Here is an 18,012-nt window from a genome sequence, read left to right on the forward strand (position 1 = left end):
CAAACTCAAACAAAGAACCGGAGAGGAGAACAAGAGCATGCATTGGTGTTTAGTGAGTACTCGGGCTAGGATGGCCCCATTTCGCCTTACCAACTGCTATTACTAAAGATCAGATTTTTCACTCGAGCTATTTCTTTAAAATTGAAAACGGGGAGATCCCGCAAGGTAACGACCTCAAACTCAAACAAAAAAAAACAGGAGAGGAGAACGAAAGATGTGAAATTACATAAAGGGTAGGGAACGAAAAGTGATTCAAAAGGTTTAGAGTTTGAATAAGGAAAATGAAGGCAAAAACAAAGAAGAAAAACACCCAAAAGTGACACAAACTGCCAGAAGAAGGATCAATCAGAACACAATTTGAAAAAGCATTAGAGAAGACACATGAAAGCAACAAGTTAGCTAGTAATCTTACCTCCACTTGTTTATTTATACTATAAATTTTAGGTTTTGGAGAGCTCTCTTTGGTTGCTTTTCCACTTCAAACTCTTTCTTTCTTGTGGCTCACAAACTTTCAAACACATACAAACAAACAATCATACAAATTCCCCCAAAACCCTTCACCAAATGTATTAACCTTACCTGAAGGTTCAAACTTAGAACCTCTATGATGCCAATACGACCAAGAACTTGGAACAAAAAACAAATTCATTAGAGTTATGACACCGAATTACCTTCAAATCTAATATCAGATCTGTTATTTGATTCGTAGAACAAGAAGTAAATTAATTTCTATACACTAAACTCAAAAAATGTAGGAGTTTGGACTTGAGACTCTCCATGTAACGTCCTAGGTTCAATGCTAGCAGATATTGTCCTCTTTGGGCTTTTCCTTTCGGGCTTCTGCTCAAGGTTTTTAAATCGTGTCTGTTAGGGAGAGGTTTCGACATCCATATAAAGGGTATTTCGTTCTCCTCTCCAACCGATATGGGATCTCACAATCCACCTCCCTTTAGGGCCCAACGTCCTCGCTGGCACTCATTTATTTCTCTAATCGACGTGGGACCTCACTAGATCCACCCCCTTTAGGACCGAGCGTCCTTGCTGACACATTGCCTCATGTCCATCCTCCTTCAAGGCCCAGTCTCCTCACTGGCACATCGCCCGGTGTCTGGCGTTAGATACCATTTGTAACGGCTCAGGCCCACCATTAGCAGATATTGTCCTCTTTGGGATTTCCCTTTCGGGCTTCCGTACAAGGTTTTTAAAACATGTCTACTAGGGAGAGGTTTCCACACCCTTATAAAGGATATTTTCGTTCTCCTCCCCAACGGACCTGGGATCTCAAACTCAGAAATATTCATACCACTTGTCAAGGGCTTACATTTTTGTGAGCCATGAGGAAACGAGAACAACTAGTTTTTTAAATTTTAGAGACATGTGGGAGACCATTTGCATGAAAGAGCACCAATAATTGCTAATTCGACTCGTGTGATGACTTGTAAAGCTTGTGATCTGTGGTTCTTGCCAAACTCATAAGAAAAAGGAAAGAATAAAAAGAAAACAGAGTCATCAGCATGTGTTATGCTTTATTGGTTGTTGAGCATGTGGGTTGAGCTAAGATACAGCTAAGACAACAAAATGGTTGCACATAGAGAACCTGCTTACTATGAGGGACAGAAGCATTGTGGATGAGTAAAAAGAACAATATCTTCAAATCATTTGACATCAGAATGTTATGTTTTTTTTGCATATACAATGAATGTTTGTGTCAGTGAACCAATTCCAGCAGCTAAAGTGACCCCACAAAATCACAGCCTACAAAACTATCCTCTCCACTTACATCAAAGAATATTTATGCGTTCCAATTGCATAATAATACAATGCAAAAATTATAGGTATAAGTAAATTGTGTACCTTTGGAGACCAAAAAAAATCTGTCTGTATGTCCAAAAGATTACCCGTTGTTCTTCGTCTTCGGTACTTTGCACATGCAATCTGGCATGGGAAATGTGTACAACGATCCGCTCGACTTTTTCATTTCCATTCCCTTTAGATCGTTGTGGCGAAGCATGTCTTGCATTTGTTGCGCGAAGTTTTTCCATCTATATGTGCGTTTGTTACCAAATATTAACAAAAACATGTCAATATAACCAGCAAGATAGTTCATGAACTAACAAATCAAAACTATGGTGAACATTTCTGGGTAAAGATGCAGCACAATGTCAGTTCTTATTTTAGAAAAAACAAACGAGCTGACCTAACATAACCCGATAATGTGTTACGGGAGGTAAATAAGTGTTAGGAATCACGACTCTCCACAATGGTACGATATTGTCCACTTTGAGCATAAGCACTCATGGCTTTGCTTTGGGCTTCCCTAAAAGACCTCATACCAATGGAGATAGTATTCCTCACTTATAAACCCATGATCTTCCACTAAGTTAACGAATGTGGGACTCACTCTCAATAATCCTCAATCCTCAATCCTCAACAATCCTCCCCTCGAACAAAGTACACTATAAGCCTCCCCTGAGGCTTATGGAGCCCTCGAACCGCCTCCCCTTAATTGAGGCTCGACTCCTTTCTCTGGAGCCCTCGAACAAAGTACACCCTTTGTTTGACATTTTAGTCACTTTTGACTATACCTTCGAGACTCACAATTCTTTGTTCAATATTTGAGGATTCTATTGACATGGCTAAATTTAGGGCATGGCTCTGATTCCATGTTAGAAATCACGACTCTCCACAATGGTATGATATTGTCCACTTTGAGCATAAGCTCTCATGGCTTTGCTTTGGGCTTCCCCCAAAACGCCTCATACCAATGGAGATAGTATTTCTCACTTATAAACTCATGATCTTCCACTAAATTAACCAATGTGGGACTCACTCCCAATAATCCTCGATCTTCACCAATAAGTTTTAAGTTATCCAAAATGCAGATATTGAGAGTACAGAACTTAATTGAACCAAATGAAAGCCAAAATATAGGTGTGTAAGGCTTCTGCATACCGTATGTTAGGATCATCAAAAGTTAATGCTAGTTTCCTCTTATCAGGTTTGACTGTCTTTGCATGTCCGGCATAAATATAGCGCCTATGACCCATCAAAAAGTGGGGGAAATTTCCACCCTGAGTTGTGACAAAGACTTCACTATGAAGACATACTGTGTAATCAAGAGCAGCCAATCTGGAAGAGTGGCCCTGCATCACAGACCGGGTTTGAGCTAAACGATCAACTCGTTTAAACGATAAACCTTAGAATAATTCGATGAAATACCTTGAAGGGAGCAAGTTCTTCCTTAGTAGCTATAGTATCTTTCGTTTCTAAACGTGGAAACATCTGCCTAAGTGGAGCCATATACTTTTCTGCTTTATAAATCTTTCCTGCTGCAACATATATGACAGTTGTATTATCAAAACCCATTCCTCTAAGCATCATTCCGACCTACAATATCATATAAAGGTGAGTTATGAATCAGCAGATTGTAAACCCAGGTTTTAGGGAAATGGAAGCATTACACATATTGGCTCCGCATAAACTCTCTTGCAGGACCAAAAGTTTTCATTGCGATCGATGAAAATCCAGACGTTATTAAGAAACAACAATGACCGAAAGCAGACAAAGCCAACGATAATACAAAATATTAATGTGACGTCCCACGTCGGTTGGGGAGGAGAACGGTGGAAATCTCTCCCTAGCAGACGCGTTTTAAAAACCTTGAGGGGAAACCCGAAAGGGAAAGCCCAAAGAGAATAATATTTGTGATGTCCCACATTGGTTGGGGAGGAGAACAAACCACCATTTATAAGGGTGTGGAAACCTTCCTCTAGAAGACGCGTTTTAAACCCTTGAGGGGAAGCCCGAAAGGGAAAGTCCAAAGAGGACAATATCTGCTAGCGGTGGTCCTGGGTCATTACAAATGGCATCAGAGCCAGACACCGGACGATGTGCCAGCCTTCTCGCTGTTCCCCGAAGGGGGTAGACACGAGGCGGTGTGCCAGTAAGAACAATGGGCCCCAAAGGGGGTGGATTTGGGGGCGGTCCCACATCGATTAGAGGAAGGAAAGAGTGCCAACGAGGACGCTGGGCCCTGAAGGGGGGTGGATTGTGATGTCCCACATTGGTTGGGGAGGAGAACAAACCACCATTTATAAGGGTGGAACCCTTCCCCTAGCAGACGCGTTTTAAACCCTTGAGGGGAAGCCCGAAAGGGAAAGCCCAAAGAGGACAATATCTGCTAGCGGTGGGTCTAGGTCGTTACAATATCTGCTAGCGGTGGGCTTGGGTCGTTACACTTGACAAGTAAATTTTCAAATTACCAACAAAAAAGACAAAGAAAAGAGTGATAAAAAGGATGGGTGTCCTAATAACTTTTATGCATAAGGACCATAAATGAAGCAGCAAGATGGCCTAAATCTTGCCCCCAACCTGTAGCATGTTATCAACAAAATCACCAGAGATAGGGAGAAGAATGAATGATCTCTCTAGTTTTGCAACAGTACAAGCAACAAAAACATGTAAATAAAATAGGCAATAATTGATGGCTCAAATAAACTCTNGCTAAACGATCAACTCGTTTAAACGATAAACCTTAGAATAATTCGATGAAATACCTTGAAGGGAGCAAGTTCTTCCTTAGTAGCTATAGTATCTTTCGTTTCTAAACGTGGAAACATCTGCCTAAGTGGAGCCATATACTTTTCTGCTTTATAAATCTTTCCTGCTGCAACATATATGACAGTTGTATTATCAAAACCCATTCCTCTAAGCATCATTCCGACCTACAATATCATATAAAGGTGAGTTATGAATCAGCAGATTGTAAACCCAGGTTTTAGGGAAATGGAAGCATTACACATATTGGCTCCGCATAAACTCTCTTGCAGGACCAAAAGTTTTCATTGCGATCGATGAAAATCCAGACGTTATTAAGAAACAACAATGACCGAAAGCAGACAAAGCCAACGATAATACAAAATATTAATGTGACGTCCCACGTCGGTTGGGGAGGAGAACGGTGGAAATCTCTCCCTAGCAGACGCGTTTTAAAAACCTTGAGGGGAAACCCGAAAGGGAAAGCCCAAAGAGAATAATATTTGTGATGTCCCACATTGGTTGGGGAGGAGAACAAACCACCATTTATAAGGGTGTGGAAACCTTCCTCTAGAAGACGCGTTTTAAACCCTTGAGGGGAAGCCCGAAAGGGAAAGTCCAAAGAGGACAATATCTGCTAGCGGTGGTCCTGGGTCATTACAAATGGCATCAGAGCCAGACACCGGACGATGTGCCAGCCTTCTCGCTGTTCCCCGAAGGGGGTAGACACGAGGCGGTGTGCCAGTAAGAACAATGGGCCCCAAAGGGGGTGGATTTGGGGGCGGTCCCACATCGATTAGAGGAAGGAAAGAGTGCCAACGAGGACGCTGGGCCCTGAAGGGGGGTGGATTGTGATGTCCCACATTGGTTGGGGAGGAGAACAAACCACCATTTATAAGGGTGGAACCCTTCCCCTAGCAGACGCGTTTTAAACCCTTGAGGGGAAGCCCGAAAGGGAAAGCCCAAAGAGGACAATATCTGCTAGCGGTGGGTCTAGGTCGTTACAATATCTGCTAGCGGTGGGCTTGGGTCGTTACACTTGACAAGTAAATTTTCAAATTACCAACAAAAAAGACAAAGAAAAGAGTGATAAAAAGGATGGGTGTCCTAATAACTTTTATGCATAAGGACCATAAATGAAGCAGCAAGATGGCCTAAATCTTGCCCCCAACCTGTAGCATGTTATCAACAAAATCACCAGAGATAGGGAGAAGAATGAATGATCTCTCTAGTTTTGCAACAGTACAAGCAACAAAAACATGTAAATAAAATAGGCAATAATTGATGGCTCAAATAAACTCTACAACAATATACCGGGAACTTTGATTCAAACTTGATCAGCACTAACAGATCTAAAAGATAGCAAGATGGCTTGAAATTTAGTGAACATTTAACGAACAATGTCATGGTGCCAAATATATGTGTGTGCGCGCGCATGCTCACGCATCATCTATGCACCTCAACTATTCTCACGTGGTAACTTTCCCAACCTTTTTTCATTTAGTTGCCAAAGAAATACTAAATCCTAAGTAGATGACCATCATTGGCTTGAACCTATCCCTTCTAAGCTATTTACTATCAACATTGATCCTTCTTGACCTCTAGGTCAACTTTCTAAGCCCTTTATAAGAAAGGATAAGAACTCTTTTTATTTTTAAGTTTAAACAAATAATGTGTTTAAAAAAAAAAAATTAAAAAGACAACCTTAGAACTGGAAGAGGAAACCCATCCCAAGGAAACTACTTGACAATCGATAATCATCAAGACACTGTATTCTTAAGTTGGAAGGAGAGGTCAGAGGTTTAGGATGCAAGCATTATCCGGAATGATTGGGCGGAGGATGTAGTTAGCCCATTTCGGTTTTTAACACAGAAGTTATTCAAAATCACCCCAGATTCAGAGCAAAACTCCCCTTAAATAAACTACGGGGATACAATTCCTGAAGAATATCGTACTTCGTCTTGCCGTGATTCGACGTGGATTTCCAATTGAAATGAGCTTAAGCTAGGAAGAAGGGATATTTGTTTAGGGTATTTCTTGTATATCTTTCTTTCAGCATTTGTCGATTCCCTCCTCAGCCAATGAGTTTTTTTTTTTCATCTTTGTGGAAGATAAAAATTCCAAAGGAAGTTCAATTCTTTGTTTGGCATGTCATCCATAGAGGAGTTTACACTATAGAACAGCTTTGAAAAAAGATGTCTACATTATTGAGTCATTCTGTTGGCTTCTATATTGGCAGAGAAAAGTCTTGATCATACTCTTTCGAGTTACGATTTCGCTCCGACTGTTCGAAGTCTCTTTTCTTTTACATGGTTAGCTTTTAGTTTGCGCAAAAGCTATAAGGAGATTATTGAGGAGCTCCTTCTCCATCCGCCTTTTTGAGAGAATGGAAAGTTTTCATGGCATGTGGAAGTTTGTACTGTGTTTTGGGGTGAGAGGAATAATGTAACAGCCCTGATCCACCGCTAGCAGATATTGTCCTCTTTGGGCTTTCCTTTTCGGGCTTCCCCTCAAGGCTTTAAAACGTGTCTGCTAGGGGAAGGTTTCCACTCCCTTATAAAGGGTGTTTTGTTCTCCTCCCCAACCAATGTGGGACATCACAATCCACCCCCCTTCGGGCGCTGGCACACTGCCTCGTGTCTACCCCCTTCGGGGAACAGCAAGAAGGCTGACACATCATCCGGTGTCTGGCTCTAATACCATTTGTAACGGCCCAGATCCACTGCTAGCAGATATTGTCCTCTTTGGGCTTTCCCTTTTGGGCTTCCCCTCAAAGCTTTAAAACGCATCTGCTAAGGGAAAGTTTCCACACCCTCATAAAGGGTGTTTTGTTCTCCTCCCCAACCTGTCCCACAAATAATAGGACCTTTGGAAAGGGATGGAAAGGAACCCTACTAAAGTTTGGTCCTTTGTTGTGTACTTTCTCTACGAGTGTTAACGACAAAGACTTTTTATAATTATCCTCAAGGTTTGGCTTTTTTTCGAGATACCCTCATTTGTTCTTAATGAAAGTTCAATTTATTATCTTTGGAACTATGTTCCATTTTCATCGATAATTTTTTTAAAGAACCAGTGATCAATGTGTTCATTATGNCTGGCACACTGCCTCGTGTCTACCCCCTTCGGGGAACAGCAAGAAGGCTGACACATCATCCGGTGTCTGGCTCTAATACCATTTGTAACGGCCCAGATCCACTGCTAGCAGATATTGTCCTCTTTGGGCTTTCCCTTTTGGGCTTCCCCTCAAAGCTTTAAAACGCATCTGCTAAGGGAAAGTTTCCACACCCTCATAAAGGGTGTTTTGTTCTCCTCCCCAACCTGTCCCACAAATAATAGGACCTTTGGAAAGGGATGGAAAGGAACCCTACTAAAGTTTGGTCCTTTGTTGTGTACTTTCTCTACGAGTGTTAACGACAAAGACTTTTTATAATTATCCTCAAGGTTTGGCTTTTTTTCGAGATACCCTCATTTGTTCTTAATGAAAGTTCAATTTATTATCTTTGGAACTATGTTCCATTTTCATCGATAATTTTTTTAAAGAACCAGTGATCAATGTGTTCATTATGTGTACTTTAAGTGATAGGTTCATTCTTCATAGGTGTATGTACAATATACACATTTCATCCTATAGAACAGATGCTTGATTAAGATGATGAAGTCCAGGTATACCTCAAGTGGGGTTAAAGGACATTTGCCATCCACCCTATTAGCACCAGGCCTTATTACTCTCCCTCTTCGTCTGAATTTTCCTCTCCAGCTCCGTTCTCTAGCCAGGTCCATCTCGTGCTTCTCTTCTTCACCGCCATCGTATTCACAGCACGAAAATGCAACCATATCCTTTTATAAGCACAATATTTACCTTTAGGCATAAACTACATTTAACAAGCAATTTAGTAATCACGAACTAAAAGAAAAGAAATAAACCATGACTAATACCTCTTCGAAACGAAGATGCACAGAAACATATTTTCCTCCACTCTGAGAGCTTTTTTTTATCATTCGACCAACCATGAGGTCGGCCAGCGTTCTTATAGATTCTGCGAACCTCAAAGCTTCAAAATTGGCTAAGCATCGAAGTGCTTGAACATCTGGAGGAACTCCATGAGCCAACCGATTGGAGAATGGGGCGATCCTCACAGCCCTACACCACAGAATGAGAAGTGATTATTGTCACCATTTCTCAAATCAAAATGGTATCTTAAGACAAGGAAAACATGCCTCAATTGCAAAAGCTTCGGAAGGACTTTATGCAAATAGTACATTGGGCTTGACCATGCTTTCACTCTCAAGTTCACAATACTGCTTATATTGTTATCATACTGCTGCAGTACATCAGTTGGGAGCTCTCTCACAATATTAACATGCTTGCTTAGTGCTTGTATGAAAAACTCTTCATCGAAAATATCACCGAATTTGCTGTCACAAGTAGGAAACGAAGGAAACTGCATGAATGGTTTCTGTTCTTCTGGGATTTAAAACAAAAAAAAATTGCATTTACTTCTGCCATTTTGACATAGAGTTAGTTGTCAATGGCAGTCGGCACCGGCACCAGGAGCAAACACAATGCCCTGTGCCCAATGGGATGCCTCATTAAAGAAAGCTTTCTAATAATATGGTTTTACCAATTGGCTGGACATGGAATTTGATGTAAAACTAATCTTCAGCTAACATAATCCCCATGTTTTGGACATAAAGGACACATTTTGCAGAGAAAATATTAAAATAATAAAGTTGTCAGTCAAGACTGGGAATAAATACATCAAAGAACCAAGATATAAATTAATAAGATCAATATATCATTTTTGAAAAATATGTGTAATTAACAAGATTATACTTTATTCGACCTGTCCCTATGATCTCCATGTCCTAAATTTTAGAAAATGTCAAGTTCTTACGTCAATAAACTCATTTACGTGTACACTTACCTCATCAAAAATTTACACGTACACGTATTTCACTTACTACTGACTATAACCTTTTATACTGTACAATTCTTTTCTTGATATCGGTTCAAATTATGCATAGAGTGTTGAGGATTATTGGGAGTGAATCCCACATTGGCTAATTTAGGGAATGATCATGGGTTTATAAGTGAGGAGTACAATCTCCATTGATATGAGGCCTTTTGGTGAAGCCCAAAGCAAAGCCAGAGCTTATGCTCAAAGTGGACAGTATCATACCATTGTGGAGAGTCGATTCCTAACATGGTATCAGAGCCATGCCCTAAACTTAGCCATGTCAATAGAATCCTCAAATATCGAACAAAGAATTGTGAGCCTCGAAGGTGTAGTCAAAAGTGACTAAAGTGTCGAACAAAGGGTGTACTTTGTTCGAGGGCTCCAGAGAAAGGAGTCGAGTCTCGATTAAGGGGAGGCTATTCGAGAGCTCCATAAGGTTCAGGGGAGGCTTATAGTGTACTTTGTTCGAGGGGAGGATTGTTGAGGATTATTGGGAGTGAATCCCACATTGGCTAATTTAGGGAATGATCATGGGTTTATAAGCAAGGAATACTATCTCCATTGGTATGAGGCCTTCTGGAGAAATCCAAAACAAAGCTATGAGAGCTTATGCTCAAGTGGACAATATCATACCATTGTGGAGAGTCGTGATTCCTAACAAAAAGGTGAATTACAAAAATGAGAAGGGAAGAAAGTGGCAATGAATTATTCCCCAGAGATGAGTTAAAAGCAGCAATCACAATGTTTCTTTTGTAATATAAGAAAATCATAGTGTTCTGTTTCCTATGAAAGAAAAATCAGATTGCTTTTCTTTTAAAAATATATACAGACGAAAGTAATCGATGTTAACTGCACTGATATGGATTTCTGGGAATAAATGAAAACATAAACAAGAAAAAGAAGGAAAACGGTAATAACTGGATGAACAAGAGTGATCATGCTCCAGTAATGAATTGAAGAGGGATACAGGTAAGGTCATAGATAATATTTTCAATTCATAATTTTCTAACCAAGGGAACCAATTTAAAGAACAATCAAGAACAGAGATAGAATTATACTGATATTTTAACCAAAAAAAAAAAAAAAATTTTCCTTCGGTTAATGAAATCGATAAAATTATAAATTAAGTAATGGAAAGTCGATTTTAACCTTGAATCTCGCCAAACACTATTCAAATGAAATATTGGAATGACAAGAGAAGCATTCAGTAGTCCAGCCACTGCAACTGCATCACATATCTGTGTGTAGAATAGTTGGAGTTAGCAAATCAGTTATTAAGAACCAAAAATATATAATTTGATTAGATATTCTGCTGGTGACCATAGCAATCTATATCCCTCATCTCTTTCCCGGCCCACCGCTCTATGAACATAAAGGAAAATGATCATGTCCATGGGAGTCGACATTGAGAGTGACTGCTATCATTCATAATCACTGAGAATTACAATTTAAGTGATGAAATTAATTGCAAAAATAAAATAAAACAGGTTTCTTCCTAATTTTGAATCTGCACTTCAATAATTATATTCAGACTTCACCCCTATTGAAAATACTATACCGCTGATCTTAAATCAGTTCATAAACTTTCCACAGATCAATTAAAATTTTAGTATAACTGTTATGATAATTGGACATTTGGACTATGATTAGGACAAGTGTGGTAAAAGTGTGCGAGGCAAGAGGCCTTGAGATTAGGAACTTGGCGAGCAACAACGTTGCATTTTTGTCCAAAGTGGCCATCACAGTTCTCTTGGAGCCTGATTCTTTGTTGCAATCAATCATTTTAAGTATGGGCATAAATCTAATGATTGGGACTTAGGATAGCAATTCGGGGTACTCAGAAAATCTATCTCCCACTATCTGCCCTGTTTCCTCAATTTCATTCATCCTAAGATTGGGGATGCCAGTCTTCTTGTTTCATAGGACCATTGGTTCGGGTGGGGGGGGTTGGGTTTGGGGGTGGTAAGTTAGTTTATCTATTTTCTTGCTTGCAGCACCCTCTTTTTCCAGGATCAGCTACTTTCCAGGTTATTTTTAATACAAATAGTTTTGTAATCATCTCTTTTAATTTTGATAACCAATTGGGAGTCCTTTTTACAACCCTTTCTGTAACGGCCCAGATCTACCGCTAGCAGGTCCTCTTTGGGCTTTCCCTTTCGAGCTTCCCCTCAAGGCTTTAAAACGCGTCTACTAGGGGAAGGTCTTCACACCTTTATAAATGGTGGTTTGTTCTCCTCCCCAACCAATGTGGGACATCACAATCCACCCCCCTTCAAGGCCCAATGTCCTCGCTAGCACTCTTTCCTTCCTCCAATCGATGTGGGACCGCCCTCAAATCCACCCCCTTTGGGGCCCAGCGTCCTTACTAGCACACTGCCTCGTGTCTATCCCCTTTCGGGGAACAGCGAGAAGGCTGACACATCGTCCAGTGTCTGACTCTGATACCATTTGTAACAGCCCAGATCCACCGCTAGCAGATATTGTCCTCTTTGGGCTTTCCCTTTCGGGGTTCCCCCCAAGGCTTTAAAACGTGTCTGCTAGGGGACCACCCTTATAAATGGTGGTTTGTTCTCCTCCCCAACCAATATGGGACATCATACTTTCAGCGCTCGTATATTCCCTTCTTTACTTTCCAGCTTTTCAGTTTTGCATTTTCTTACCCAAAAAGGGAAAAGGGTCGTTATCATTAAAAAAAAATGACCAAACGAAAAAGGAAGAATATACACCACCCTTTGATAGTCCAATTGCAACAGATCAACTATCTTCCTATTGACAAACTGTTGACAGTATAACATAGCAGAACTACAGGTAAACCGATAGACAGTTAAAGAACATATCAATTTTCAAGTCAAGAAATCGTGAATCTGAATGATCTTAGCACTTCGCGAAATGGGAGAATATAAAACGTGTCCATGCAGTCAACATGTGAGCAATAAAAGAACTAATAAACTGGTAAAATAGTGAGCACTATATCACATCCACTCTTGAATCTACACTTCATGGTACCATCATTTTTATTCCCTTCATAGACTTTGCACAAAGACAATACATAAATGCTTTATTCTTGATCATGAACTAAAACTTACCGACAACCTTTGCTGATTTAACCCGCCATTTGCTTCAATGATAAGAAAACCGTTCGAGTTTGGCAACACTGCAAATCATTAAAGGAAAAGAAATGTGAAATTAATTAATAAATAGGTAACTATAAGGAGGGGAGATAGATATTGCTTGGAAGTTGAATTAAGAAAAAAGATCAACAACGAAAACTAACGTAAATGTGAAAATACGAAATTAATTAATAAATAGGTGTCTAACAAGAAGGGGAGATAGAGAGATGTTGAATTCAGAGAAAAGATCAACCAAGAAACTAATATAAATGTATTTGGGAACTGTTTTTTAAAAGTTTTCTTGTGGCCTGCTTTTAAGAAAAGCTGAAGTTGATATTTCTTCCAAAATCACATGATATCAAATTATGAACTTATAGTAACCTCAACATCATCCAATAAGTTACTCAAAACAAACTGTTGTTCAGCCCTCCTTACGAGCTCGGGGGAGAAATTCATAAGCATATAGGAAGTGATGATCAAAATCTGTGAATATTATTGCTGAAAAATGCAAAAGGTATGCTATTTGATGATAGTTCATATATAATTAAAGCTGACAAACTCAGAGGAATGGGAGACAAGGTTGCTCTTAATATCTGTATGTCTTACTGTGTTTTCTGAAGCTTGTGGTGTCCTAAAATGCAATAGTTCTCTGAGACTAGAAGTGTGAAGCAAAAAAAAAGGTGAAGGTTTTCCTTTGTCGAGCGTTGAATAGAAATATAAAACTTTAGTTTTTATACGGCTGTGATGTCCCACATTGGTTGGGGAGGAGAACAAAACACCCTTTATAAGGGAGTGGAAACCTTCCCCTAGCAAACGCATTTTAAAGTCTTGAGGGGAAGTCCGAAAGGGAAAGCCCAAAGAGGACAATATCTGCTAGCGGTGAATTTGGGTCGTTACAATAGCATTGTAAATAATAGGAAAATATATATAATTTTTTTTAATGATCAGAAGATTCAAGAGATCAAAAGCTCTTGGACCTCATTGTTTGACAAGCTTTTCTCTTGAGCATGACTAAACATGCATTTTAAAACACCAACATCTTACATGGCCACTTATCTACTTGGTCTTGTTCTTTTGGATTGGAAGCCCTTTTTATAGTTTCGTTTTGTGAGCTTGTTTTTAGCATGCCCTTGTACATTCTTTCATTTTTCTCAATGAGAACTTGGTTTCTTACTACAACTACAATATCAGAGTTCATATCTAGCTACAAGCATCATGAACATATTGATATTTGATCTAAATATCTTAGATGTAAGCTTTTCCGTTAAGCGCGCCTTTTTGTTAAAATGAATTCATGCATAAATGGAAAGTACTTCAGCACCGCATACAAATTGTACGAGTAATTACAACTTTCAAAAATCGAATTAGACAGCATGCACTGCAAGCAATAAAATTTGACCTACATGAACTGCGTGTATCACATTATATTACATGAAAAAAAAATAACACGAGAAACATTGAGAAGTGAGTTTCACGAATAAGGCTGAATTGAACTAAGTAACTTTAGAAATCGGTACTAAACTTAGTACAACAGAATAAGAAGTGTCAAACCTGTCAAAGTGCTTCTATTGATACATGGTTTCCAAACATGGTGCACTCTCGAGTTCCATGCAGTTGACAACTGCAAAACCACCAATCAATGTTCATTTGGTCAACCTCTATAGAAATTCTAAACAGAAAATCTCGACAAAAAGACAAATTCACAGAAAAGAACGGCAATCTCCAAAGGACCGTCTTGGAGGCATAGTCAAAAATGACCAAGACTCCACAAGAAAAAGGAGTTGAGCCTCGATTAAGAGGAGGCGTACTTAGTTCGAGGGGAGGTGTTGGATGAAAGTCCCATATCGGCTAATTTAGGGAATGATCATGGGTTTATAATCAAGGAATACTATCTCCATTGGTATGAGGCCCAAAGCAAAGCCATGAGAGCTTATGCTCAAAGTGGACAATATCATACCATTGTGGAGAGTCGTGTTCATCCAACACTCATTTCATTACTTCTCATAGAAACAAAACAATTCGAAACTAGAAAGTGCATTTTCAGTCAACTTAGAAACTATCATTCCCACAACAAAATCAGGTGAAAAAGAGTAGAAACATAAGAGAAGGCACAAAATACCGCATGTGTGGAGCTATTTCGTGTCTCAGCTTCCATGAACGGCCAGAGCTTCTCAAAAACCTGAGGACTCCTATACACAGACCCCGACGGAGGGCGTTTATTAACTGAAACAACCCTGGTTTTGAGATTGGAAATGGAAACGTCGAAATTCACAGACCCCATATACAATAACATCATCGAAATATACAACAAAGGAGCAAACAGAAGTAGCCCTTTCCTTCTGAACACCGCCGACAAAATCAGAAAAACCAATTTCTCCATAATGCTGCTGCTGCTGCTGCTCTGCTTCGGGTCACGAACACTAAAACCAACGCTACCTCTACCACTATCACTGCCACTCAGACTCCTTAGTTGCCGATACCGAGGCGATGACGGTGGCGACGGCGAGAGACTGGAACGCGAAGTGCTCAAGCGGCTATAGCCATGCATTGCGGAAATGGGCTGTGCTAGGGATTACACAAACCTCTTAATTCTGGAAGAAACAGANATTTTCAATTACAATATTTGAAAATGGGTTGAAAAATTTAATATATAAAGTTGGTGTCTCTTCTTTGTCCAATGCAATCATTTAGCCCACATTATGAAATTGATTGATTGGATTAAGCTATTATTATTTTGTGATTGCGACCGGAATGGTTTCGTTCTCGATTTGTTGATTCACGGTTTGATGTTTTTTTAGTCGGGTCTGTTAAATGAACACGACTCTCCACAATGGTATGATGTTATCCATAAAAGGCTAAATTTAGGGTATGACTCTGATACACGACTCTTCATAATGGTATAATATTATCCACAAAGGGCTAAGTGTAAGGTACGACTCTGATATACGACTCTCCCCAATGGTATGATATTATCCACAAAAGGCTAAGTTTAGGGTACGGCTCTTATATACGACTCTCCATGATTGTATGATATTATCCACAAAATGGTAAGTATAAGGCATGGCTTTGATACACGACGCTCCACAATGGTATGATATTATCCACAAAAGGGTAAGTTTAGGNAATCTTCATCATAGTTTTTGGTTTCCCCGTCTCAATTTAGCGGTTCGAGTTCTTGAATTTGCAATTGGGATAGGATGGGTATTGGATTCCGTGAGAAATGAAGGGTTGGAGATGAAGATTCAGAGATTTGGGGCGTAGAATGGCGCAATGGGTATCCTATAATGGGAAGAAACAGGGGACAGGATTCATAAATGGGAGTGGAAAGAGCAGGACGTTCATACAGAGAGCTGGGGATTGTTGGGACTGTTAACAGTTAAATGCAAAGACGATGAGATGCCTTTTCCGTATTTTGTTGAAGAAAAACTTTTTTGAATTAAAATTCAAACTTTCTTTTTTTCTTTTTTTGTTTTTATTTTTAAACTTGAGTACCTNACTCTGATACACAACTCTCCACAATGGTATGATATTATCCACAAAAGGGTAAGTTTAGGGCATGGCTCTGATACACGACGCTCCATAATGGTATGATATTATCCACAAAAGGGTAAGTTTTGGGCATGGCTCTGATACCATGTTAAATGAACACGACTCTCTACAATGGTATGATATTATCCACTTTGAGTATAAGCAAGGTCAACCCGATCAACCTAAAAATAAATTTACAATCCAATTAAAGTTTACCCTACTTTTAAGATTATTAGGAAGATCAAGAATATTTGACGTTTTTTTTACTGGTGTTAGTGATGACTTACGAATGTTTGATATTTGAGTTTCATGAGATTTTAATTATTGATGTATCATGTACTGTGGATAAATATAATTTTTTAAAATAATTAAAAATAATAATAAATAACCTAACAACTCAACCCAACCAAAACTTTCAAATTGGGTTGGATTGTGAACTCTATTGAGGGTGGCTCACGTTACAAACTCAACCAATCCCAAAATTTTAGGTTGGTCCATAAAATTTTCGCAATCTAACTCTCATATATATATATGATTGCATTTTTTTTAATTTACTATGATCAAACATCTTACCATGTAATAGATGATACATACTTTAACTAGTTAAGTAATGCTGAAGTTGGTCAATAATTTTTATGATATACGTGTACCCAATAATAGGTTGTATATATAGTAGGAAAGAAGGGGCGAGTAACAGACAAAGACACGTTAAAGAACCTACAAGCATGCTAATCATTGAGTATGTTTATACTCATTCTTGCTATTTTTACTTTTCAAATGGTAATGAAGCTGCGTGACTATGACGATGGTGAACTCGAGCTCTGAAACTTTAAAGGTGTATGGATAAATCTGGGTATAGTTTAAATTACGTGGTATATAGTTGACTTTTTATGACACCATTTTACAATATGTTGACTTTTGCTTGTTTCTCGAAAATATTTTGATGACGTTTTTGTAAGTATATTATAATAAATAAATGGTTTAAAAATTTCCTATCTATATGACAGTCGGTTGCTCAATCATCTTGAAAGGAAGGTCGGTACATACATACTAAATATGTCGAACAATTTTGTTTGTTTTATAAAGTATGTCATTTAGATTAAAATTCCATTATATTTCCTTTTCAAGATAATTGTTATATTGGGAAAATTTAATTAGGGCATTTTCGAATAGAATTTAAATATTTTCCTTTCCATTCAAAATTGTTATATTTGAAAAAAAAGATTAGTTAGGCTATTTCATAATTAATTTATACTTTCCATTTCCATATATTTGAATAGAAATGTTATATTAATTGAAATTTTGAATTAGGTATTTATTGGAAACTGAATTTTTTCTAATTAGTTTATATTTTTCTTTGTAATTTAATATAAATGGAAAATTAAATTATGAATCTAATAAATTAAAAACTATATGAGCTAAAATAATATTTTAATCATGATGGTCGGGAAAATATGATTCTAACTTATCAAATCCACTAATCCAATCATAATGAATCGATAATCCACTAATTATCATTTCAATAGTCGATAGTTCAATCTCACTTCCTTTAACAAATTAAAAGAGTAGGCTACATTGTGGTGCTCGGGACTTGAGTAGGCTACGTTGTGGTGCTCGTGACTTGCGAAAATGAGTCTTTGATTTATTATTATTATTATTATAAGGTTTATTGGCGGTTTGAAATAAATTGTTAAGCTAGTGTTACTTTCTGATGGAGAAAAAAGTAGTTCAAAAAGTGGAAATTCAACCTTTTGAGTTGTAGCCCGTGATCAATATAAATAAATATATATATATATTTCATAAAAAGGATAAATATAAACAAACAAAAAAAAAAAAAAAAAAAAAAAAAAAAAAAAAAAAAAAAAAAAAAAAAAAAAAAC

General features: G+C 38.4%; 1 protein-coding gene across 1 annotated transcript; it reads right to left on the bottom strand.

Moving 5' to 3' along the window:
• Positions 1 to 1,633: 1,633 nt before the first annotated feature.
• Positions 1,634 to 15,203, bottom strand: LOC111796822 (O-fucosyltransferase 9). Its single transcript, XM_023679588.1, has 10 exons — positions 14,724 to 15,203; positions 14,156 to 14,225; positions 12,581 to 12,648; positions 10,644 to 10,732; positions 8,755 to 8,952; positions 8,473 to 8,677; positions 8,206 to 8,373; positions 4,557 to 4,724; positions 2,953 to 3,143; positions 1,634 to 2,042 (listed from the first exon to the last, which is right to left on the bottom strand). The coding sequence occupies exons 1-10, from the start codon at positions 15,150 to 15,152 to the stop codon at positions 1,895 to 1,897; spliced, it is 1,734 nt and encodes a 577-aa protein (XP_023535356.1). The 5' UTR covers positions 15,153 to 15,203; the 3' UTR covers positions 1,634 to 1,894.
• Between the last annotated feature and the right edge of the window lie 2,809 nt (positions 15,204 to 18,012).

The sequence above is a fragment of the Cucurbita pepo genome, chromosome LG06 (assembly GCF_002806865.2).
Source record: "Cucurbita pepo subsp. pepo cultivar mu-cu-16 chromosome LG06, ASM280686v2, whole genome shotgun sequence".
Lineage (NCBI taxonomy): Eukaryota > Viridiplantae > Streptophyta > Magnoliopsida > Cucurbitales > Cucurbitaceae > Cucurbita > Cucurbita pepo.